Source organism: Herpailurus yagouaroundi, unplaced genomic scaffold (assembly GCF_014898765.1).
Source record: "Herpailurus yagouaroundi ecotype Mexico unplaced genomic scaffold, PumYag 28, whole genome shotgun sequence".
NCBI lineage: Eukaryota > Metazoa > Chordata > Mammalia > Carnivora > Felidae > Herpailurus > Herpailurus yagouaroundi.
In genome coordinates, this window is record NW_024412376.1 from 21,805,279 (window position 1) to 21,832,170 (window position 26,892).

Consider the following 26,892-nt stretch of genomic DNA (forward strand, 5'->3'; position numbering starts at 1 on the left):
ATGGGACACAGCCAGCCTCATTTCATGTTCCACATTGATTTTCATGTGGCACTTACTTGTTTAGCACATGTACACATCAAAAACGCAGTTTCACATAGATATGATGTCATAGAAAAGAATGTGGAGTGACCTCATGTTGAAACCCTGAACTGTTTCAAGCTAATAGCGTGTCTATCAAATGCTGAGTATCATTGTACTTGCATTAAAATTTTCAAACATTACAGTACCTCTGTCAATCTGTGTGGTGCCCCAGGGCACCTCGTCACACAGTTTGAGAATCACAGGTTTCACACAATCCACTTTTGTTTAAACTTTGTTTAACCTTTAAGCTCTTAACTATGTATAATCTACTGGGATCTCAAACATCTTTACCATTGCTGTCCTACAACTCAGCACCTTAGTACACCTAACAAATATAATTAACTTCACATTGTGAATCACAGAATCAAAACATGGATTCTATTATAGAAGATCTAAGATGATGGGTGGCATTTGGTTAGCAGAGATTTATACTGAAAGTACAAGGCATCATATTTTTATAAGTGTAACTTCCCAGCCAGCAAAACACGGGATTTTTAATTTCGCATACCACCAGACAATGCTATAGAAGTAACTCAATACAGTTTGTGGCTACGTCCAGACAGCTGAGTAAGGGCCTGAGTATTAACAGCTGTCAAATGAGTGTTCTGTGCCCTCCACACCACCTCCACCCCAGACTAGTCTTTGAAGGATTCAATCAGTATAAAGTCAGAATGTCAAGGAAAGAGGCCAGAGCAGGTAATATGACAAACGGATGTTGGTCTTAAGTAAGCTGACTAGCTATTAATTCACAAAACAGTCTGAAAAGATTTGTGATGCAAGCCGACTTCTGTCTAGACAGAGAAGGGAGTGTAAAACACATTAGACAGATACAACACAGTAGTGACAAGAAAAACCTGTTTCAGTCTCTCAAATGCATTAGGAGAGAATCTGGTGGTTCCTTTTTTTTATCTGAATATCTAATCCCTAATGGGGCTATATCTAGGTACTAGTGAATTTCATTTCTAGAGCTCTAACACATGATTTTAAAAGGGAAGAAGCATAAAGAGATAAAACGAATGAAGCAGGGAAAAGCAGAGAGGAAAAGAGATTGAGCACCAACTAGGGAGGAGAGAGCAAGAGTGAATGTGTCAGAGAACTGGAGAGTAGGAAGAGAGGGTAATAAAACCCAAATGCTCAGATATGTTCCTGAATTTCAAAGACTATTTATGTTTTAGCATTCGGAAAACATCACTGGCCTAGTCCTATAAAATTTATCTCTTTCCTCAGATGTACTGTAGTCATGTCTGTTTTTCTGCTTTCCATTTAAACAGTGGCTAAAAAACGGCGATCAGGGAAGTCAGTTCCTGCATCCACTTTATACAGTTGAATAGTTCAGTGGCCTAATGGATAGCCAATCAGGTCATTTAAGGAAAGTAAGCAGTTCAAAATATCTTTTGGGTTTTTTTCCCCCAACAATGTCGATGGTCAACTTTAAGCTCAGGGTAAGGAAAACAATTGGCTACTAGTAAAAGAATCAGAATCATAGTTTTGTCAGGCATGCCAAAATACTGTTTAAGTAGAAATTATATTTTAACATTTGCTTATTCTGAAGTTCTCATAGCAGCAGCTCACAGAAGCAGTCCACCTGAATTCATTTGTTTAAAGGTTTTTTTTTTGTTTAAAAAATATGATCATGAATTTTATTTGACACTACATGCCTATTGTAGATTCCCTGATGGAGAGCATTTTAATGCTCTGGCATAAAAGAGAAATGAGCAATTCTAGTAATGTAATAAATATAATTGTGGAGAAATTATCGGTTCAGGGAAAACTAGCTGTGTGTGTGTGTGTGTGTGTGTGTGTGTGTGTGTGTGTGTGTGTTTTAATGTTTATTTTGAGAGAGAGAAGGGGGTAAGGGCAGAGACAGCAGGGGAAGGGCAGGGAGAAAAAGAGAATCCCAAGCAGGCTCCAGGTGGTCAGCACAGAGCCAGATGCAGGGCTTGAACTCATGAACCTTGAGATCATGACCTGAACCAAAATCAAGAGTCAGACACTTAACCAAACGAGCCACCAACGCCACACGGGTTTTGTTTTTAATAGCTGCTGACTGTATACAAGTTTTTTTTCTTTTATATTATTTTTTTAATGTTTATTTACTTTCGAGAGAGAGAGAGAGAGAGAAAGAATGAACGAAAGAACAAATAAGCAAGAGAGGGGAAGAGAGAGAGGGAGTCACAGACTCCGAAGCAGGCTTGAAGCTCTGAGCTGTCAGCCCAAAGGCCAATGCAGGGCTCGAACCCACGGACCACGAGATCATGACCTGAACCGAAGTTGGATGCTTAACCAACGGAGCCATCCAGACACCCTTTTTTTCTTATATTGACAGATTTCGTTGACATATTTCTGTACCAAGATATATTTGTTCTCAGCAAATTCTATTATTGTGCTTAGAATGGAAGAGTCCATTTTTTCTTTCTTTCTTTCTTTCTTTCTTTCTTTCTCTCTGTCTCTCTCTTTCTTTCTCTTTCTTTCTGAGAGAGAGAGAGGGACATTGTGAGAAGGGGAGGGGGAGAGGGAGAGGGAGAGGGAGACAGACAGTCTTAAGCAGGCTCAATCTCACGACTCTGGGATCATGACCTGAGCCAAAATCAAGAGTTGGACACTCAACAACTGCACCACCCAGGCACCCCTGTTTTCTTAAATGCTTCCAGATCTAACTAAAGGGGGAAAAATAAGAAAATTCAGTGAACATGAAAGGAGAAACTTATATTGCTAGGATATGCAGTTTAAAAGGAAGTTCCCCTCATTATCTTGCTCTTTTCTTCATGATTTTGCCATGTTAAAAAGGCACCGATGTATGTCTAGAGGTCATTTTATCCACTAAGCTGAGAACTAATTTTATTAAATAATCATGATCAAATCATGATTGTGCTAGAAGCAAAACAGAAAATCATAATTGAAAAAGTTTGTAGTTTGAGGGATAAAAGGGAGGAGGATGGAAAAGGGGGGGGTGGTAGCAGACATTTCTGTTCTCCCTCCACACCCAAATTTATTCCTTCTTAGCCAATATATTGAGTATTTTCAATTTCCAAATACATATATACTCAGAAACTAAACTATGCAGCTTCTTTTTTTTTTTTTTTCAACGTTTATTTATTTTTGGGACAGAGAGAGACAGAGCATGAACGGGGGACGGGCAAAGAGAGAGAGGGAGACACAGAATCGGAAACAGGCTCCAGGCTCCGAGCCATCAGCCCAGAGCCCGACGCGGGGCTCGAACTCCCGGACCGCGAGATCGTGACCTGGCTGAAGTCGGACGCTTAACCGACTGCGCCACCCAGGCGCCCCTAAACTATGCAGCTTCTAACCAGTGTTGTGAGTTTTCAGATGATGGTTAGTTTATGAATTTCCAACACAGATCATGGAAGATATTTCATAAATCATCATCACCTCTGTAGGTAACGACAAGGGATAACAACATGATGAAAAAGAATTGCATGAATTTGCACAAAATCCACAACACAACATCAAAAGCAGTAATCCGTTCCAGTAATGATGCTTTTAGAATTTGTGGCTCAAAACTTCAGTTTTATTTGCACATAAAGTATCGTAAGATATAAACTGCCCGTGACTTTTTCACGTCAACGTTTTTTGTAGATAAAGAGGTATCTGGCTCCTACTTTTATATCTATCAATAAGTCTATTTAAAATAGTAAACACAAGTGTGCCCTAACATCTTAGCTCATGCAGCAGATGGAGTCTCAGAAGTTCCATGTATCAGGGAACCAGCAAGATGCAATTTTTTAATTTGTAATTTTTTAGTATTTATTTTGAGAGAGACAGAGACAGAGTGTGAGCAGGGGAGGGGTGGAGAGAGAGGGAGACACAGAGTCTGAAGCAGGCTCCAGGCTCTGAGCTGTCAGCACAGAGCCCAACATGGGGCCTACGAACAGCAAGATCATGACCTGAGCCGAAGTCGGACGCTTACCAAACTGAGCCACCCAGGTGCCCCAAGATGCAATTTTATATAAAGACCTATCACAGAATATGAAGTTGTCTATTTCTATGTTTTGGAAAGTGACTACAGTATTTGGTGTGGTGACTGACACATTAAGTGGGGCAACATCTCTGGTTGTAATCATGACAAGAAGGCACTAGATCAATTCCAATTGTTCCTTAAGGATGCTACTCAGTACCCTTTAACCTTTGGATCCTAAAAGGATCACATCCTACTTTTAATGGCCCAATGCTCGGATGTGAGAGGTCCGGGACTAACCATAGTAACCTGACCTGCAGTAGCCCACTGAGAACTTTCAAGTTGTCAAAGAAGGGACAGAGCAAAGCCATGGCTCCTAAGGGACATGATGGCAGAAGCTGCTCAAAGCTGGAGAAAAGCACAAATCAGCTTTTCAACCTTTGGCAAGGAGTTAAGGAAAACTGTAATTTTGCCAAAGGGAGAAACACAAAAGAAAGTACTCTTGAGGTGGGCGTCCTGTAAAATACACAGAGAAACATTATTGTTTCTTTTTCAAATGTTGTTTTAGTTCATGAGGAGTCATAAATATCCACGAAGTCTGAAGCAGAAGAGTTGGATCTGGCGCTTCCGGATAACATAGCACTCTGATGAGGTCAAATGACCCGGTAATTAAGAGAGATCCTAGGGCAAGATGACTTTCTTCATGCTGGGAGAACTGTACAAGTTTATGGCTCAGGCTACATAAATGAGAAATACCGGTGGTCAGTTTTGCTTACATCTCTGGGCTGCTCTCATGTGAGATGCATTTCTAAGCTGGAGGGTCGAGCTGTTCCTGGGCTTTGGTTAGCGAAAGTATGTAGCAGATGGTTCTTTTCTACTGGAATTTTAGGACGATTTTTTTTATTAACTTGCTTTGCTTTCTGAATATAAAAGACTATATTTAAAAAAGCCTTAAACCACTGAGCTTGACCTTCTTGTCTGAATGGAACTTAATGTTTTACTAATAAAGAAGTTGATGTAAAATGCAGTGGACACACCCCATGATAAAGAAGATATTGTCTTTAAGGGGGTTTCGTATTTCCAGCGAACTGCAAAAACATGGTTCTGCTTATGGCTTTAAAACTGAGACAAAGAACTATTGAAACCCCAAAGATACGTTACCAACGAACAAAAAGAAAAAGCTTCTTACCAGGTTCAGCTGTAGATCTAGGTTCTGTTTGCCACATGAGGAAAAAATAAATCAAAACAGAGTATTAGAATGGGATTCCATTAATAATAAATCCACCTATCTTTTCTCTGTCTAGGACATGTCTACAGAATATAGGGAACTCCACAGTACAAAAGAGTAAAGTGATAGATCAATTTATATTTCTAGAAATACAGAAACCCAAATTCCACCAGTAACAAACAGCTTATACTAGGAAGTTTTATAAACCACAATCCATAGAGGGGCTTATAGGAGGCTTATACTCCTCCTCAAATTATTTGCCCTACTTTGAGTTCACAAGTTGTAACATTTTCTGACGTATATACAACTTTCATTAGACCTTCAAAGGGTTACACAAGTGACCACCACTGCTTAAATACACTGGACCCCACATATTTGCAGGTTATCTGGTCTTACTACTCTCCCAAAAATAGAAACCAATTCATCCAAATGACTAAACCCTTCTTGGTTTTTTGGAAGCTTGAGGGAAGAAAATGAATGAATGTGGGAGAATGGGCACCTCTCCTTACTTTTCTGTAGAATTCTGAAGTCTGGAGAGTCTTGGATTTCACTCCCTTGTCGGAACCACTTGACCTGCAAAGGGGGCGCTCCTCGGACCCGGCACTCCAGTACCACCACCTGACCCTCTGATGCAGCTATGTTTTGCAGTTCCTAAAATTCAAGGAAAACACTCCCTGTTAGACTGGTGCACATGTCCACAATTTCACAACAGACAATAACGCTTCCAAAGCTTCCCGGAAAAAAAAAAAAAAAAGGCAAAACTTGCATCATAAGATAATTACCACTAACTCAGATAAAAAGAAACACCTTTAAACCCATTGGTTGTCAGCTTTTCATAATCTCCATATAATGACATTAGTAGGGTTTACTACTGGGCCTCTAGAAACTTCGTGTCTCTCTGCAAATTTATTGCCACTTCATATTTATGGAATTTTATGGTAATGCCTGTTACCTTTATCTACATTTAAGAGTCAGCTGGTGGAATGCAAACTTCCCCAAACCATTATATTTCATATGAACGTAGATTCCTGGGAAAACCAGACAGGAAGGAAAAAAAAGGCATACGTTTGTTTTCACATGCTCCAACTGTCCATGTACTCCCCCCCCCCCCACCCCCCAACACACCTTTGCCAATGGGTTTCCTACGTCAGGTTTATTAACATGGTTTATTAATACAAGGGGCTTGGGGATTTTCTCATTTTAAAGTTCTGAGTAAAACAATAAAACCCATAGTACATCTCCCTTCATGACCTTCATTTCCTCTTCCTTTGCAATTACCCTCGCTGCCCCGGACCCCACTCCAATTCCAGACCAGTACATTTTTACAGTCCGACGGATTAGAAGTTAATTTGGTTTCACAGATGCAAGGAGGTAAAAGCTTTTATACTTGTTATTAAATATCAAAAGATGCCCAGTCTTCTTCCATAGGTTCTCTACCTTCTTTCTCCAGGAGGACCTAGCAATGGCTTAAACTTAACTTTTGACTTTTTAACTAAACTTTTTGACTTTTTAAACTTCTGACTTCACAGCATGAGATCTTACATAGGTCATATAGAAGTCTTAAAATAATTCAAATATGACAAAGCAATTCACCTGTACATCAACCAAAAGCAAACAAACTTACATCAAGAAGTTGTGTGGTCTTTTCGGTTTATTATTTATTTAAGATTATCTGAAGGGATGACAAATGGCCTGTTGGGAAAAACAAGTGTTGTGGCAAATGGCCTTCGGTGAGTGTGTTAGAGCTCTAAGGAAATTCTCAAAGTTGATGAGGTTGACAGAGGAAGTATGAGAATCTAGTGTTAAGTCGGAGAAGGCATTTGATAATTTCGGTAGTTAACAAGAATGCCTTTTTTAAGTAAAAAGGTTAAGATTATTAACTACTTCTGACTGCATTCTTCAACCCCCCCCCCTTTTTTTTTAATGTAGGAAATCTCTGGTTTTAAATGGACTTTTTCACTTTGTGATCGGGTCCAGAGAAGAGCCAATTTAATGGACCACAGCAGGCAAAGTGCTGCTCACAGGCTCCAGGTTGTGTGGATTATTAAACACTTCCAGGCTTGTCCAGGAAATTGCTTGTGGTAGATTTCAAAGGGTACACAAATATGTTTCATATTTGACCTTTCAGGCACCAAAGGAGACTCTGATTTATTACGATTGTGTGTTTGTTCAAACTTTGGAGAGTCAGAGATAGAGAAAATGGGCAGGATGCCAAGGACCTGAAGAGTCAAAACTCCAGTTATTGCAGGATCACAATTTGATTCCACCTGGAGCAAACTTTTTTTCTGTTTTTAATTTATTTATGCTGAGAAATAGAGAGGGGGGCAGGGGTGGAGAGAGAGGCAGAGAGAATCCCAAGCAGGCTCCACACTGTCAGCACAGAGCCTGATGGGGAGCGCGAACTCCCCAACTATAGGATCATGACCTGAGCCAAAACCAAGAGTTAGATGCTTAACCAACTGAGTCACCCAGGCGCCCTGGAGCAAACATTTTTATCTTGAGAAAAGCCACAGCCAGGCAGAATGAGCCACTAGGAGAACCTGCAGGAACATGAGGAGGAGCACTGAAGGAGACTGCATTCAGAAGTTGTGCTTGGTAATCTGCACCACCCACTCAGTAAACTTTGGGACTCCTGAATGTGTTTCAGGTCCATATAAGGGTATCTCATGTCATATACCAAGCCCACCTGATATTGCAATTCCTTGAAGGGGTCCAACTATTTAGCAAGAAATGCCACATGAGGCCAGCTGCTCTCCCAGTCTCTCATGTGTCCCTACCGCCCAAAGTCCCACAGTCCATGCCAGCTCTACTGTCCCAAGCGAAGCCCGGTGGCCCACAGGCAGAAGTGCTGCTCTGCCTCTGACCAGCTGCGAAACCTGGGAATCTTTACCAGAGTAGTAGGAGGAAATAGATGGAGGCACCTCTTAAACTGGCAAAGCCCACCTGGCATTCACTGTCACCATCATGCCCCCAAAGATGCTAAGGGTGACAAAGGGAAAGCTAGTTTGAGATACAAAGGAGATCAGCAGATTTATTTTCTACACCTGCCCCTCCAAAACCAAAGCTCAGGCCCAAAAAGGACCCAGCAAAGCAGGGAGAAAAGATGCCCAAAGGGATAAAGGGGAAAGCAAATGCAAGGAAGGAAGAAAGCAATCCTACAGAGAACAGAGATGGTCTACAATCTAGACACAGAGGGTAAAAGGCACCGAAAATGCCCAGGGAGGGGTGCTCTATGCTTCCAGTCACTCCATAGTTTGTGATTCCTTTATAAAAATATATAATTCCTTTATAAAAATATAGAAGTTTGTTTTATGTTTCTTTTTACTACGCTGTGTGTTTGGCACACAGTGTGGTTCACGGTTTTCTTCTGGAGAAAGGGGATATACCACTAATATGTCACTGATTCAGGAGGAACAAGGTTTTGTGTCTAGTTTTCAAGGATTTCTCTTGGTGCCCAGGAGGAATTCCCTAACATCTCTATATGCCAGGCCCCAGTGGTGAAGCCCCATGGGGAGGGAAAGCAAAACCTCACATCTTCTTTATCTACTTAAATCAAGAGGTGCATTGACACCCTCAAAATCAGCCGTGTCTTGGGTAGCAATTCAGCAGATAACAGATTTCCTGGTGATGATCTGGTGAAGCTGTTTTCAAAAACCTCTAAAGTCACACAGAACCTGAATTATCCACACCTTGGTAACATGTGCTGTTCTAAGCAACGAAGGACAACTTCATGGACTACTAGAGTGGCACTGTTTTTGGTAAGGTTTCACACAATCTTTTTTTTTTTTTTTTTTTTTTGTAATCTATCCAGGAGGGGGTTTTTTTTTTTTTTTTTTTATTTTTTTTTTCCGTTTTTTTATTTTTGGGACAGAGAGAGACAGAGCATGAACGGGGGAGGGGCAGAGAGAGAGGGAGACACAGAATCGGAAACAGGCTCCAGGCTCTGAGCCATCAGCCCAGAGCCTGACGCGGGGCTCGAACTCACGGACCGCGAGATCGTGACCTGGCTGAAGTCGGACGCTTAACCGACTGCGCCACCCAGGCGCCCCGTATCCAGGAGGGGGCTTTCAAAGTTGTTGTCAAATATCATTTGTTGCCATGTCTTAAAGTAAATATTGTTTATGGAAAGATCTTTAATAAAGCTGGATTCAGGCTGGCTTAGAAGAAAAAAAAAATCATTCCCCCCAAGAAGACAAGCAAGATGCTCTTCTCCACTGCCTTGCATGTTTTATGGATTTGCTCTTTACATTTGTCTTTAGTTTACTGGGAGTAGATTTTTGTAAAAAGTATGAAATAGGAGTCCTATATATATATATATATATATATATATATATATATATATATATATATATATATATATATATGTAAATATATTATCTCTGCTGAGGAATTCATTCTTTACCCAGTGATCTGCAGGTTTCTGTAAATACTGGAGTGTCTTTATGGGCTCTGTTCTGATTACCTGTCAATTTGTCTAGTCTTATGCGAGTACCATACTGTCCTAACTACTATATTTTTACAAAGTCTTGACATCTCCAAGGACAAATCTCCTGCCTTCCTTGCCATCATATGATTTTCCTTCTTCAGGAGTACCCTGGCTATTTTTGGGTTTATCTTAGAGTCAAATTGCCAAGTTCTAATTCAAACAAACAAATGAAACAAGGAACCTGTTAGAATTTCAGCTAGATTCATTACATTTACAGATTAATCTGGGAGTCATGATTTCTTGACCATTTTTCCAGTCCACAGACATGGTATTTCTCTTCACTTATTTAGGCCTTTTTAGAGGTCTTTCAATAAAGGTTTATAATTTTCTCAAAACAAAACAAAGACAAAAAAAACAGAGAGAAGATATGCTACATGGAACCATTTCTGAGTTGAGCAGTTGACAAATGAAATGGAGGTCATTCAGCTTGGCAAGGCAAAACACAAACTTAGAACAAACTGAATTATTACCCATTTTTTTTATTTCTATAAAACTTGTTGTTTCTCCCAAACAATTTCAAACACAGCATTTTGTCTTTTTTCCCACCTGTCTTGGCTCTCCCACTCTATTGTAAGGTCTATCAGGTCACTGACCATGCCCACATTTTTTAGACCCTTCACAAGATTATAATCACCCAGCAATTTTTTGGTAAATACCTATTTAGCCCCAAAGGTAACCATGACAGCCTACTGATCTGTTCGTTTTCATTTTTAAAGACTGCCACATGAAGCCACATGTGAATCCATGTGAGTGGAATTTCAGGACCAAAGCAAACACAGAGAATGAGACTTGCAGATGTCAGACCTTTGTAAAAATTGGAGGAAAGGAGGCAGGAGTGGTTGCATCAGGTCGGCAGAGATACGAGGTTGGACTGTGAACCTGAAAAAGCAGAGACACAGGGATCAAATTCTGAATATATAAATTGCTGAACAGATGGGCTAAAGAAACCTTTCATTATTGGGATCACTCCACATGAATGAAACAAGGGAAAGAAAACATCGCCATATATCATTTTGCTGGTCTACTCTTACATACAGTACAGACATTGTTCTACACCCTCATTTCACATCTGTTACTCTTCTCTACTCAAAAGGATATTCAAGGTACAAGTTCCCTGGTTCCTTAGGGATCCATGAGCTTTTAAATGCTATTACCAAATGGATTTCTGTGTGTGGGGGTTTCACAGGGGTCTTTTCCAAAGTTCTCACAGACATTATATTTTATTTTTAAATACGGTCTGGATTCATTGAATTAAAAGCACAAGTTACTGGCAGTGGAGAGTAAATTATCAAACATCCCCCTACCTTATTTTTAACTTGAACTCTTTTTTGATATAAGGAATTATAGGAAGTTAAAAAGAAGGATACTGTTTTTTCTTGATATGCAAAAAATAAAGGTGCTGAAATACTTACTGAATGGAACTCATCTCTGGGGAAATAGAAGGATTCCAGAGTAGTAAATGGAAATGATTTCTCCTTCTACATTCATTTATTTTCAAGCACTTTGGGTTTATTCTGCTCTATATAAGCAATTGTTAGCTTCTTACCCCGAGATGATAGTGATCTGATATTATGTGTCTAAATATGACAAGATGTCATCAGGAATGTTGGCAGTTGTAGAGATGCTAGGATGGAAAGGGCCTATTCATTATCCTTGTAAGACTTTTCATTGGCTTGTGATTTAGGATTGGGTTTCACTTTTCACTGTCTTTTTATGTGCATAGACTATTTGAATACTTATACAGTAGTTAGTCTGTGCCAGCCGCTGTTCTAAATGTTATGTGGAGATTCACTCCCTAAATCCTCATGATAATCCTATGAGATAGATAGATGGTATTATCTTCAGTTTACAGATGAAGAAGTTAGGCATAGAGAGGTTACATCACTTAGTCAAGGTCTCTTTGAGTTAGTAAGTGGTAGAGCTGGGACTTACACCCAGGCAATCTGGCTCCAGCGTGTTAAAATTTTATGTGACTGTTGCTGATGATAATAAAGCAACAGAGTTTCTGTGAGCCCTCCAGCCTCCTGCCTATACTGTCGGAATAGATTAGATTACCTTCCATTTAGTGCTCCTGTAGAATTTAAACCACTTAAAATGTACTGTTTACATTATTATGGTTTTACATATGTAAATACATATTTTCTGCTCTTAGGCTTTTTTTAAATTTTTTTTTAACGTTAATTTATTATTGAGAGACAGAGAGACACAGAGCGTGAGCAGGGGAGGCATAGAGAGAAGGGGAGACACAGAATCAGAAGCAGGCTCCAGGCTCTGAGCTGTCTGCACAGCGCCCGATGCGGGGCTCGAACTCACCGTGAGATCATGACCTGAGCTGAAGGCGGATGCTTAACCGACTGAGCCACCCAGGTGCCCCTGCTCTTAGGCTTTTAATGTGTTCTGCAATATTCATATTTTTATATTTTTTATTTCCCCATAGGAAATAGGATTAGCATAGTCTCAATATTCATGGAGTTTTCTGAAAGATTCCTGTAGGTTTTATTTTATTTTTGCAAAAACTTAATTATTAATATCAATTTACATAATTAATAATAATTATAAACTGGGAATGAAGATGGTGACAGATATTTTTTCTCCAATGAAATGCCTAGCATGGTACTAAGCATTCATCACTTATCAATACTTAAATATCGAACACCAAAAAAACAAAAAAATCTACATATAATCACATATATTTCTATAGGTTCCACTCTGATTTAGGGATTTGAAACAAATATTTAGACCATCTTTAAGTGAGTTATACTGGCTGGTTCTTTTCAAGTTTCAAATGTCTCTTCTCTATGGTTTCTACATACCACAGATCCCAGAGTATTACTCTACAATACCTGAGTGCTCAATAGATAGAAGGCCTGGTGATGATGCTCACAGAACATAGTGATTAGTTAGGAATTAGTTTACACTTCAAGGGTGGGGGCGGGGAAGGCTTTTGTGAGTATTGTTTTTAAATATACACATCATAGCACAAAGGCAAAGTAACATACATCTAATTAAAACATTTAGAGATTCTAATTTTTTTTTTTAATTCCTGTTGTTGTATCTGCAAAGTAAGCTCACTATTACCTCAGTAGTTTGTACTGTTGTTCTTTTTTGGACATGGCAGTCTTGTAATGAAATAAAAGCACGGTAAAAATGCTTGGTTAAGCCAATAATAATAATAATAATAATAATAATTATTATTATTATTATTATTATGGCATGATTATGTTTAGCTCCTGGAAAAACTTTTGTTGGTATGTCAACTTTTCTTGCTTCTATTTTAAATGCGCTAATAAATTTGGCTAAATGGAAGAGGGCACAGTTGTGGAAGAATAATCATATAGTCATAGCTCAAAGAGAGAGCGTATTATCAGGTTATTGGCTGTTAGAGATGTTCCCAATGGGAAAGCAGATGTTGACTAACTGGTACTAGGTTTTTGATTAAACATTATTTTTAGTGCTTAAAAGGAAGAACTTTACCTACCGTTTTCTTTCCTCCCCCCGTTGTGCTCCCACTTAGGAAAATATTGCAGGGAGTGTACTAGTTGGAATCGAAGCTGTAATCATGAAGTCTGCTTCACAAAGTTTGCTAATGAGTTTGACTCCTGTGGTTTCAGGTACGAGGACTTACCTGTTGAACAGGGATGGATAATGGCTGAATCACAGCTGTGGTCACTCCTGTCTTTGGAGATGATGATCCTATTGTCAAGGAAACAGAAGTTGTTTTCTTTTGAGCTCTGGAAAATAAAAAGGCAAGTGGGTTCCATCAGAAATTTTTTTTATGTTTATTCATTTTTGAGGGAGACAGCATGAGCCAGGGAGGGGCAGAGAGAGAGGGAGACACAGAATCTGAAACAGGCTCCAGACTCTGAGCTGTCAGCACAGAGCCCGACACGAGGCTCGAAACCATGAACCGCAAGATGACGATCTGAGCCAAAGTCGGACGCTTAACCAACTGAGCCACCCAGGCGTCCCAGAACTTTTTAAAATCAGGAATTATTCTTTGAAAGATTTCCACAGAATATTTCAGTTTCTTTTTGTGTACTCAGTCCACTTCAATTGTAACTGCTTCAGAAATGGGAAACCATAACCTACAGTTAGAATGGCTATAGTCAATACATACATAGAATGGGCCTTATAGATTTTACCAAAATAAATACATGGGTAAGAGAAAAGGAGCTATATATAATTCAGCCATTATCAGAGAACCTAAAGTTTGATGTTGGAAATCCTAAGAGAAAAGAAAATGTCTGGAAAAAGTCCTAGGGTTAGGGTTCTGTATTTAGTTCATGGTTTTAGTGGTCTATTTTAAGTCTAGCAGCTCTTCATTGTCCTGGTTCCTCATTTTGTTGAGAATGTCTTGGCATTTTTGTCTCTTCTTACCCATAAAAGTTAGTGAGGTGTAGAGAAAGGTTAAGAACAGTTGGTTGGTAGGCCCAGCTTTGCTAAGAGGTTGGCTGTACAATCTCAAGCAAGTCATGTAACTTTACTATGCTTGAGATCTTTATCTGAAGTCAGAGGTGGCAGAGTATATGTGTATGTATATATATATACACATATATATACATACACATATATATATGTGTATATATATATACATACACATATATATATATGCTCCTGGATACATATAATTGTTATGTATATACTAGCAGATCAAAGAAACTGATTAGCACAGTCTCAATATTCATGGCGTTTTCTGCAAGATTCTGGTAGGTCTGATTTTATTTTTGCAAAAAATTATTAATATCAATTTACATAATTATTATTTTGGAAAATAACCCATCTGTCTTCCTAAGAATAACTAAATTTTACCATTTTCATAAGATCTAACCAGTAATAGACTTTATCCAAATGGAAACCCATTTCTGGCTTAATTAGACATTTTCCAGTTTGTATCAATAAAGTGGTCCTCCTTTATATTTTGGTAATGATTTAACTAGTTTCCTCTCGATGTGACTGTTAGTTTTACATATTTACAACCAGTTAGTTGTCATTGAGACTAACATTGTATATGGTTTGATTTTGGCATCTCAGTGATGAAATGCAGACTTCAAAGTCTAAATTCCTAAGTTAAAAAAAATGTGTTCATGTTCAGATATTTGATCTTTGACTGACATCAGCAGACCTCTTCCTTCAAAGTACAATGCATGCTGCTTTGTACCCCAATGATTCTCGTGACATTCTTTGTTATACAGACAATTGATGGGATCATAGGCACTCACTGTGGCATGGCTCCAGGTTTTAATTTGAAAGCTAAACTTTCACTCTCAGAATCTGTCGAACTGGCACCTGAAAAAGTAGAAAATGACAAAATTAAGATTTGAGGGTATCTAGAACTGCTTCAGAGAGTACTATTTTTCATTTTTAAATAACATACAATGTCTTATTTTGAAATAGGGAATGATTCAGACCATTTTTATTTGGACTGTTTTTTCAGAAACCTACTTAAAGATCTACTATAAAAAGCTTTCTTCAAAGCAATTGTTTTGAATGCCAAATCTACTATTAGTTTCATTTCTTATCACTTTGGCCACCACAACCAAATTTCTAAGTGGCTTATAAACTATGAAATAAATGTATATGTCTGTGTAAAACATCCAAGGTTTTAAACTTTAACCCTTTCTTGGGAGATTACATTGTGTGGATTCTCAATGTCTTCATTACTCATTAATTAGGAGTTGTTTTCTGAGTCTTTGATAAATTAGAACAAAATAGTGGCTTCATTCTTGACTAAGAATGTCTCCAATTTTGGATCACACTCTCCCAAATTCATTCGCTTCTTTACTGTTTGTGAATTGAGGGTCACCTTATGTTTTTAGTCAAAATACAAAATGTACTTAACATTTTAATGCTCATGTGTTTTGTCACAAGAGATTTTAGGTGACAGATTTAAAATAAGTGTGATTAGAGGTATATTCTTGGTATTGCTTTTATGAAATGTATTTAACTTGAGTTAGAGATACTTTAATATAAAATAATACATGCTTACAGAAAAGTAACCAAAGAGAATTGTGTGACATAATACTAAAGATAGTATCTTCCTTAATGCCATTCTGCACATGCTAATGTGTATTTGTCAGAAAAACTTATTAACATACATTTATGTATATGTCTATACAAATGGAATCACACTATATGTACTCTTTGCAGTATATTTTAAATACATTTAGAATAGGGGCGCCTGGGTGGCGCAGTCGGTTAAGCGTCCGACTTCAGCCAGGTCACGATCTCGCGGTCCGGGAGTTTGAGCCCCGCGTCGGGCTCTGGGCTGATGGCTCAGAGCCTGGAGCCTGTTTCCGATTCTGTGTCTCCCTCTCTCTCTGCCCCTCCTCCGTTCATGCTCTGTCTCTGTCTGTCCCAAAAATAAATAAAAAACCTTGAAAAAAATTAAAAATAAATAAATACATTTAGAATATATGCATTAATGTAATTTCTTGGATGGCTACCCCATGCTACTTTCCATGACTGTATTTTTCTAGTCTTTTATTAATGTTTTAACAGTCATGTTTAAGTAACTCTGCTAGAATGTTTGCTGTCCATTCCTATTTATTTAATACTTAGTATAGACTTTCTTCACTTAGATCCTGCACTACCACAATAGATTCTTATCTTGTCTTCTTAGGTCAGTCTTCAAACTCTTATCATTTTTTAATGTAACATATGTTAAAAAAAAAAACTAAGATGATGAGTTTCTATTCTGTAAATTTAAAAACCTAAAACCCTGCTATTTAGTGACTCGCATGATTTCCAACCAGATTTTCTAGCTCTATCGGCCAAATTCCATGTCCTAGAACCCCAATGCAAAGAGCTGAACATACTGGCGTGCACTGTCTTCTCTGAACTCCCCATGTTCTTACTTTACTACTCAGGTCCCTTATAACATCCTATATGCTAGAAAATTGTAAGTTCTTTGAAAAATTGAGGTGGAGTTAGTTACCAATTTTTGAGTACTTACTGCTTGCCTGGCAATCTGCTTTGCACTTTATAACATTATATATATTTTTTAATGTTTATTTATTGAGAAAGACAGCACAAGCAGGGGAGGGGCAGAGAGAGAGGGAGACACAGAATCCAAAGCAGGCTCCAGGCTGTCAGCATAGAGCCTGATGCAGGGCTCGAACTCACGAGCTGTGAGATCTTTACCTGAGCCAAAGTCGCATGCCCAACTGACTGAGCCACCCAGGTGCCCCTATTATATTATTTTAAATGTTTATTTGTGAGAGATAGAGAGAGAGAGAGCATGTGATCAGAGAAGGGGCAGAGATGGAGGCGGGAATAGAGAATCTGAAGCAGGCTCTGTGCTGACAACAGAGAGCCTGATACGGGGCTCAAACTCACGAACCATGAGATTACGATCTGAGCTGTAACTGAATGCTTAACTAACTGAGCCACCCAGGTGCCCCAACATTTAATTACAATAACTCACCTAAGAGATGAACTATGTCCAATTACACATCAGAAAATTGAGGAACCAAGAGATTAAGTAATTTGCATAAGGTCACGTAACTAGAAAGCAGTGGTGAGAGGCTTTTTGAACTTGTGGTCCATGACTTCCTTCGTACCGTTATGACCTTCATGTGCCATGGAGGTCTGTAACTCCTCTGGGGGCTTATTTTCATGCCTCGCTAATGGCAGACCTACAGCTTTTTGTAGAATGAGTGAATGGAACCGTGGGAACTGCAACACTTGTCTGGGGTTGGAAAGTGAACTAAGCAACCACAGAAGAGCAGCATGCTAGGGGGCAGCAGCGGGAGGCAAGTCTAGAAACGGAAGGTGAGATGTAGAAGACAAGGCCACAGTGTTTGGACTTCATTCTAGGCACTGAGATCGGTGATGGGGAAAGTCAGTCATGCAGGATGAGCTGGGGGAGTAACAAAATGAAAGAGCAGGACAACCGGCCAACCATCACAAACAGATGACAGAGGGGCACCTGGGTGGCACAGTTGGTGGGGTTCTTGGTCTTGACTCAGGTGGTGACCTCGCAGTTTGTGAGTTCGAGCCCCTTGTGGGGCTCTGGCTGGTGGCACAGAGCCTGCTTGGGATTCTGTCTCTCCTCCTTTCTGCCCCTCCCCCGCTTGTGTGCAAGCTCTCTCAAAATTAAAAAAAAAATTTTTTTTAATAGGTGATAGAGATGGAAGGAGGAGGAGGTATGGGAAGGGAACTGGGGAAACATGAGCAAAAATCAGTAGACTCCATTACCAGAAAATCATGGGTCATCTGAGATCAATTTTACTAGAGTCGCCAGAGTTTCAAAGAGGGAGAGAGTAGCAAAAGTCCTGCAGAAGTTATCACAGATGCTCTCAAAGTGGCTAGAAACTGGGGACACCAATAGCTGTTTTTCATCTGATTTCAAACATTTATTTTTTTATTTTTTATTTTTTTTTTCAACGTTTATTTATTTTTGGGACAGAGAGAGACAGAGCATGAACGGGGGAGGAGCAGAGAGAGAGGGAGACACAGAATCGGAAACAGTCTCCAGGCTCTGAGCCATCAGCCCAGAGCCTGACGCGGGGCTCGAACTCCCGGACCGCGAGATCGTGACCTGGCTGAAGTCGGACACTTAACCGACTGTGCCACCCAGGCGCCCCTGATTTCAAACATTTAATAAATCTTAAAAATAAAATCCCCTGATTATCTACTTAGAAAGTCTTTCTTTTTTTCAAATTCCTTTTTTCCAGCTGATTTTCAGAGAAAGGTAAAGGGCCAAAAAGGTTTCAACCCCTGGAAAAGAAAACCTTTGCTAGTTTTTGCACACCTGTCCAACCCTCGTGAAATCTCAAAGTCACCTTGTGTCTCAGGTGTCAGAGCAGCTCTTGGCAGACGGTGGTGGATCAAATCTCCCTCTCTGTGCCAGCAAGTTCCCTTCCCCCCTCAAGGATTCTCCCCTCCCTCTCTCCTTCTGTCTCCTCCCTTTGGTCATCTGCTTTGCACCTGCTAGTCAGGAAAGGACATTCCTGTCTCTGGTTAACATTTTCGTATTCATCAAACCACCACTTTCAGCTTTTGATGGAAGCTCCAGTCTGACATGTTCCAGAACTTACAATTACTATCCGTCTATCTGTTCATCAGCCTAAATGCTATTTCTATATTGCTCCACACACAGAGGAAGGGAATCAAATGCCCATGATCTCTGCTTTATTCTGAAGATACAAGTGCCAGTGCAAAGGTCACAAAAATACACCTGCTATCTTGCCTTTAAAAGGTGTTCTCGGGGCGCCTGGGTGGCGCAGTCGGTTAAGCGTCCGACTTCAGCCAGGTCACGATCTCGCGGTTCGTGAGTTTGAGCCCCGCGTCGGGCTCTGTGCTGACGGCTCAGAGCCTAGAGCCTGTTTCTGATTCTGTGTCTCCCTCTCTCTCTGCCCCTCCCCCGTTCATGCTCTGTCTCTCTCTGTCCCAAAAATAAATATTGAAAAAAAAATTAAAAAAAAAAAAGTGTTCTCTTTTCACTTAAAGAACGTACCCTATTTAATACTTCCTCATAGGAAAAGACCCAGAAAATGCCCAATAAGCAAAAATTAAAGGAAAAAAATCATTTGGAATACCACCACTCAAAATACTTTGGGGTATATCCTTCAAAAGTCTTCCAAAGTCTGTCTAAAAATGCATAAACATTTTTAAAAGATGATGTTATGCATATTGCTAAGTTATTGCTCGTTCTCCCTACTCAATACATTGTGAAACACCTTTGGGATTTCTGACATCCCAATGGTGTGGGATGTGGGATTCTGACATCAGAAACCTACTTTATAATTTTCTAATGGCTGCTTTAAATACACATGGGCAGCTTTACAATAATTTTATCTCTGCACTAGGAATGGATATATTATTTCCATTTTTAAGTATTTTCCTAGAAAGGTGTGTAGAATAGCAATACATCAAAATGCCCATTTGCCTCACCCTCATGAAAACACTAGGTTTTCATTGTTTTTGTCTATTTGGCATCTTCCTTGATGAAGGGAAAAAAAAAGCCACATTTCTAGGTGGAAGCAAGCTGGAAGTAAATGATACAGCTTCAACTTCGGCAAACAGGAAGTCTTCATGAAAGCAAGGATCAACCATTTGAAAATATATATTCACATATTAAATATATATTTGAGACCTCGAGAGACTTTAGTGAAACCAGCCTCACAGAGAAACTCCTGGAGTTCAGCCCGTGTGCATATTCTGCCTTTCAAAATTTAAGGAGTGACTATACTCTGTCCCCATACGAGTTACTCATTTTCTCCCTCCCTACTCTCTCAGTTGCTATAATCACCAGTGCAGCAATAATCATTTAAGACTCAGATAAGACCAACGGAAACAATGCCAAAGATTTAAAATTTTATAAATAATGAATGACTATGAAGACATTAAAATGAGTTTTAAAGACTGTTTAATGCCATGGGTAGATGTTTGTGACAGGTTAAATTTAAAACAAGGTACAAAGGAGTGTGTAGAGTAAAATATACACATACAGGATAAAGACTGGAAAGATCGAAATATTGAGAGTAACCGTCACAGAGCAGTAGCATTACACTTGATTTTTATACCTTCCTTTTATGTGTGTTTTCAGTTTCTAAAAATAAAAATGTGCTATTTTTATAATAGTAATCATAGCTCACACTCTGTATCAAGGCACTGCTCTCAATCCTTATAGCAATCCAATTTTCTCCCAGAGGAGATGGAGGAAATGAAGCATAGAGCCACTGAAAAACTGTTCAAGGTCATGGAACTAGAAGCTAAGCTAGCCAGAAAATATTATAGAAACATTTAAAAGTAAATAATGTGAAAAATGGCCAAGGCTGTGCTTAGATTCCTTCAGCTTCTCTTAGTGTATTTTTAATTTTTTTAGGACATTTATTTATATTTGAAACAGAGACAGAGCATGAGCAGGGGAAGGGTAGATAGAGAGGGAAATGGAGAATCCGAAGCAGCCTCCGAACCAGGCTGAGCCATCAGCACAGAACCCGATATGGGATTCAAACTCACTAACTGTGAGATCATCACCTGAGCCGAAGTCGGATGCCCAGCTGACTGAGCCACCCAGGTGCCCCTTAGTGTATTTTTAAAATCCAGGAGAAGAAACCATGTACTCAGAAGGGCTTTACCCTGCTGAGATCAACAGGAGCCATTACTCATACAACATCTCAGCATGTTTCAAAATGTCCCTTAAAAGGGGCACATGTTTTACCTGATTACTCGAAGCACTGAGAACCTATAAATGTCACACAAGATCTGCCACGGTGCATTACACTTGCTCAAGTATCCCTGCCTCTTCCCCACATTCCTGCCCTCCTCTCCGTCCAACTCCTACAAGGTCAGGTTTAATTCCACTTCCTTCATCCCGCATTTCAGGACCACCATCCTATCCCGCCTCCTTTGCAGTTCCTAAAGCTGTAATGATCTGTGTAACCCATTTTATAATCAGAAGAGGGTGACAATGATGGAAACTGGAGGTGTCTGGATTTCACATGCTGACATTTACCTTTCCTATTTATATTACGAATTTAAGATTATCTCTTTGCCATCTAGTCCTGGAGGGTACCCCCCTCACCATCTAGGCCAGATGTGGGCCAGATTCCATCTCCTTTCTCCTTTTCCAAGACTTTGGTCTCATTCTTTCTTGCCCTTCTACATGATCTAGGTTTTCCCTCTTGGATTATTTGCATTAGCATAGGATACATACTCTAGTTATTCTGGTATGAAAACAAATAAGCAAAGTGAAAGAAAAAAAATCTTTTTTACCCCACAGTTCTTCCCAGATTCTGGCTCACACCTCTGCTGATGGTTGAACACAACTTCCACAACATGATCTATTATTTGTTGCTTCTCTTCGTATATTTTGTACACATTTTCTCAACTCATTCCATTTGACCATTGTGCTCTCCAGATTCCCCAAACCCCTCTTGTTAAAATCACCAACAACATCCACAGTTGCTGAACCCAGTGGTTTCCTCCTTGTCCTCATCTCATTTGGGCTCTCAAGCATCTGGAGAGCGAGCTGGCATCGTCCTGTCTCCCAAAACATGTCTTCTGCCTCCTCTTACACCACTCTGACTAGTTTCTCTTCCATCCCAGGGCCATCCTCTTGGAAGTTCAACATGTAGGAAAGATTATCCCAGGCGCAGACTGAGATTTAAGCTGTAATTTATTTTGTGTCATTCTAAAACTTGCTGCAGAAGACAGTGAAATTTAGACAGTTTCCAACCAGTACATTAAGTTTTTAGAGGTTTTGTTGAGACTCTGAAGTTCTATAAAAAAATGTCCTACCCTCAGTAGATCCTGCAAATGACTGCATGCTGACACAGTAATAGCAGTGTGGCTTAGGATATAATTCAGTAGAGATATGTCTGAGTCTAATTCAGTGCTGGAATGAGTACATATAAAAATTTCTTACTTTCGGTCATAATACGAGCGTAAGAATTTATGTGAAATTCTCTTCTATTACATGTAATTGTTCTTTGGGATGAAAATACACAAAAATCTCATTTTTTTCCCTGTGAATTATGATCCAAACTTTACAAGGCCAAGGAGCCAGTTTTCCGAAGTATCTTGTATTAGGCTTAGGAGACTAATTCCTAATGGATCTTTATTCTTGCTCTGCCCAGTTCCTTCACCCTCTCCTAACACACAGTCTGTCTGAACTCACAGATACCTGCTGGCTGGTTGGCTAAGTAAGTCCACTGTTACAGCGCACTGGGAAAAAATCCATTATCTTTGTTAAAGTCCTGGCACGGTATATAGAACCAGAGATTACTTCTCACATATTGACAACTCATCCAAATGATTTCAAAGGCAGAAGTGGACCGGCAGTTCAGGAGCTTCCATACAGAAGAGCCCAATTTTTTTTTCAATATATGAGGTTTATTGTCAAATTGGTTTCCATACAACACCCAGTGCTCATCCCAAAAGGTGCCCTCCTCAATACCCATCCCCCACCCTCCCCTCCCTCCCACCCCCCATCAGCCCTCAGTTTGTTCTCAGTTTTTAAGAGTCTCTTATGCTTTGGCTCTCTTCCACTCTAACCTTTTTTTTTTTTTTTCCCTTCCCCTCCCCCATGGGTTCCTGTTAAGTTTCTCAGGATCCACATAAGAGTGAAAACATATGGTATCTGTCTTTCTCTGTATGGCTTATTTCACTTAGCATCACACTCTCCAGTTCCATCTACGTTGCTACAAAGGGCCATATTTCATTCTTTCTCATTGCCACGTAGTACTCCATTGTGTATATAAACCACAATTTTTTTTATCCATTCATCAGTTGATGGACATTTAGGCTCAGAAGAGCCCAATTTACTGAAATAAAAATAAAGACTGTGGTGGGAATGTTTTGGGTCTACCAGAGTTAGATATCAAAACTGATTTTAGAGGTAGAGAAATATTTCCTTTCATTATATGAAAAGTAGGTTTATCTTACATATCTTCCAGTTAACCTTTTTAAGCTAATCTGTATCCCTGTAACACTGGATACATTTTTATTATATCACTTATTATAACATCACTTAGAGTCTGGTTATTTTTTTTTTTTTTTTAACGTGCCCATCTCTGCTGTTAGATTGGGAACTCCTTGATACTTGAAGAATGGCTCTTAATCATGTTTGTACCTGCATAATCTGACCACAGTAGGACATTAAATGCAGGCTGAAATGATCTGGTAGTCTATTCAACTGCATGTGATTTCACATAATACCTATAACAGCAATAAACTCTAAAATTCACCATTTTCACCATATTTTACCATATTTCACCATATTTTAGCAAAGCTAAAAGCAAATAAAGCATTTAATTTTAAGAGGCTCTATCTGAAGTTGGATTTAGAAGACAAATCTGATCATCCTTAGCAAACAGGTTTCTTATGCAAGTTTAAGTTCCCTTCATTGTATTCTAAAATACTTTACCATGTTTGCCACACAGCCCACCCATGGCTAAAACCGTTAACTTATTAAATTTTAAGTCTTTTTGTCATTCATTTAGCACTCTGAAACATGTATGACACAGTGGTTAAAAATCTGGGCCTTGGAGCAAGACTGCTTGGGTTCAAATCCCCAGGGGGCTTTGCAAGAGTCGCTTTAACCTCTCTGGGTCTCAGTTCACCATTTATAAAAAGGAGATACTGTACTAATAATATCTCATGGGCTTACAGAGAGGTTTTGATCATTATGCAGGAGTATGCACACACTTATAAATGCCATGTAAATATTATTTATTGTTCTATAAAAAGTGTTTGCTTTCATTTACAGGGCAAGGTCCCTTGAGCTCACAGATATTCAAAGACAGTGCAGAGGATCCTTTTACTGAAAGTAAAGATACACGCTTTTAGTCAGTGGTAATAGTTCCTCTAAAATTTCTTTCGTCAATTCTTGAAAGAGTTACAAATTATGATTCATATCTTGATTTTTTTCTACTTTAAATAAAGAAATTTAGTGATGTTAAACAGTTAAAAAAACAAAAAGATGAAGAGTAAGTTCATGAAGACCTCAAGGATTTTAATCTTTTTTTTTGAATTTCAACTACTATTTTCTCTTCTGATTTTTTTTTTTTTTTTTAGAGAGAGAGAGAATAAGAGGGAAAGAGAGAAAGAGACAGAGAGAGAGAGAGCCCGCACGCAAGCAGGGGAGGGTCAAAAGGACCCAGACAGAGAATCCTGAGGGAATAAGGGCTGGATCTCAGGATCTCCCTACTGTGAGATCATGACCTGAACCTAAATCAAGAGTCAGACGCTTAAGTGGCTGAGCCACCCAGACTCCCCTTAACTACTACTCTGAAAAGCAACCAATTAACAGAGTACTCACCAATTTATGGATATAGAAACAAAACATATACTGTGGGTGCTTAAAACGTTTCCAACTTAAATTATAGGTATTGATCAAAATCCAATAATAGTGTAAAACTATATACTTTCACGTCAAGCTTTCTAATTCCCCACAGGCTGAGTCTTGTCAAGAACAAAAGAAATATTCTACTTTCTGCCTACCCATTTTCTAATACAACACTGATCCTTGAAGTTTTTTCATCCTGCGATTGCAAGTTCACAATACATTTAGCTGGAATAACGGAATTTCACAAAAGAGGCAAAAATTCTAGAATTGAATACAAATGAGAACATTTAAAAATATTCAATCATTTAGCATTCCCATGAACGATTTCCCAAGTCATTTATAGTTTAACTCTATCTGGTCGATAGACACGGTTTTTCTAGATGTTCCCATTCTCTCTTCACTAGAGAAATCAAAAATGAGTTAGACACTTTACATGTTAAGTAAATTCAAGCTAACGCAGCTGAAATGTTTTCAATTAAAAGGAACAAATATTGACATTAGCTGATGTATGCCCAAGTGTCAGACTGTTCGTTATAAAATTCTCAGGAGAAATGAGGTTTGAATCACGCCGTTATGCTGTTTGCATTGGGAAAGCATGTTCACAGGGAAGCTCTACTCAAGCTATCAGACCCCAACCACCCCTTTAAATCATGCACCTCTCCTTACCTTCGATGAACACCTCGGCAGATGTTGTGTCTGAGCCGCTGGGGTTTGTAGCCAGACAGGTATAGCGGCCTGTGTCGTCCTCAAAGGCCTCTGCTATGACCAGGGTGTGGAGGTCCCCACCCTCACAGCGGATCTGAATGTCGGGAGTGTCCTGTAGCTCCTTCCCCTCACAGAACCATCTGCAGGCCAAATGGAGGTCAAAGGGCAGGAGAGAAAGAAAGGAAATGGTGATGTTTAAAACAATAAAGCAGAAGTGAAAGGCTGTAATAAGATGCTTGTTTGATTAAAAGAAAAAAAAGATCTGTGCTGATGTTACTGAGGGAAACCTTAGAGACTGTGAAATTAATGACTAGACATTGCCCATAGGTTTTCTTCGTAAAGCATCTTGTACATTTTATCAACTTCAAAATAAGGGATATCACCAAACTTGGAAAGACCATTTTAGTTACAAAATAAAAGGAACAGAAATTCAAAGCGTCTTCTTATAAAATGTTTTATCGTAGATCCCTCTTACAACTTTATGATTCTTACCTAAAGAAAAATATGAAATCTAAACATTATGCTCAAAATATCTAATGTATCAGGGGAAACTAGTCATCATGTTGAAAAATCGTAGGCAGCACTATTTTTGTTGACCCTAAGACTCCCGATCAGCTGAGCAATAGCAGATTTAATGGCTTCCACATTTCTGGTATTTACAAACCTTTCTAGCAGACCGCCTGGCCTCCACGAGGTAGAGAGATGCTGGATGTGCTGTGATTCATTCTTGCTGGTCAGCACCTTTCCTCTCCCAGACAACCAGGACCTGGGTGTAAGAGGCTGCAGGCTGCCAGACTGTTTTAGCACATGCTCTCTCTCACACACACTTGCCTTATTCCCCCAGCACCTCATACTCTCAACAGGATTTTCACAAAAAAAACATGAAGCTGCCATAAAACCTCCCCTAAATGTGATTTATTTTTAAAGAAATATGGAGGAATGTACCACTTGCAACCAAAAGCAATGAAGTCTCTGGGACAGTATTGTCCGCTTACCTCTTAATCAGCACTCAGATTTCCTCTGAGTCTCATATTCTATGAAATTCTTTGGACTTTGCATCCTTTTATAAAAATAGGGCATCAGAGACTTTTTTCTATATTGAGATAGAATATAGGTATTTATATTTAATCTGAAAATAAAACCAGTTTGCTAATACTACTCAGGGGATTAATTCCCGGAACTTAAAAATTAAATACGGGTTAGTCATAAAGGAACAGATAAGACTTTGGGAATTAGAAAACATTTACCACCACCACTCAGCCAACAGAGCATCCTCAGCAACAACACACATACTACTTCTGAGACTGTTGAGAAGGGCAGGATTTCTTGATTCTAGAGCATTTTCTCATTTCCTGTGTCTTCATACAGTCCTAGAGAACATTCCAGCCTAGAGCCAGCTTCCAGTTCATTCTATCCTGTTCTCTTTCCATAATCCCAGACCAGATCTTCACCCATGAGAACTGACTGTGGATTAAGTTGATTTCCCCATCTGCAGTAAACTATAGATTCTTTCTCTATTCTATATCAGATTATAGCTCTTCCCTACATACATCAGTCTTTCAACTTCAGACCGGTCATTGAAGCCATTCATATACCTGGCCCTGATTTTTTTTTTTTTTTATCATTTTCCTATACTAACCCTCTGCTTCTATTAAATATTTGCATGAATTTATTATTTCCTA

General features: G+C 39.2%; 1 protein-coding gene across 3 annotated transcripts in view; it reads right to left on the reverse strand.

Annotated features, from left to right (window-relative positions):
• PALLD (palladin, cytoskeletal associated protein) overlaps positions 1 to 26,892 on the reverse strand; it is a 421,495-nt gene that overhangs the window by 219,431 nt on the left and 175,172 nt on the right. For all 3 annotated transcript variants that reach the window (XM_040470903.1, XM_040470895.1, XM_040470909.1), the window contains exons 3-8: positions 25,172 to 25,350; positions 14,931 to 14,997; positions 13,337 to 13,442; positions 10,516 to 10,590; positions 5,735 to 5,876; positions 5,187 to 5,210 (exon numbers count right to left, since the gene is read on the reverse strand). In XM_040470903.1, coding sequence (XP_040326837.1) covers positions 5,187 to 5,210; positions 5,735 to 5,876; positions 10,516 to 10,590; positions 13,337 to 13,442; positions 14,931 to 14,997; positions 25,172 to 25,350 — 593 coding nt within the window. The remainder of the gene's footprint in view (positions 1 to 5,186; positions 5,211 to 5,734; positions 5,877 to 10,515; positions 10,591 to 13,336; positions 13,443 to 14,930; positions 14,998 to 25,171; positions 25,351 to 26,892) is intronic.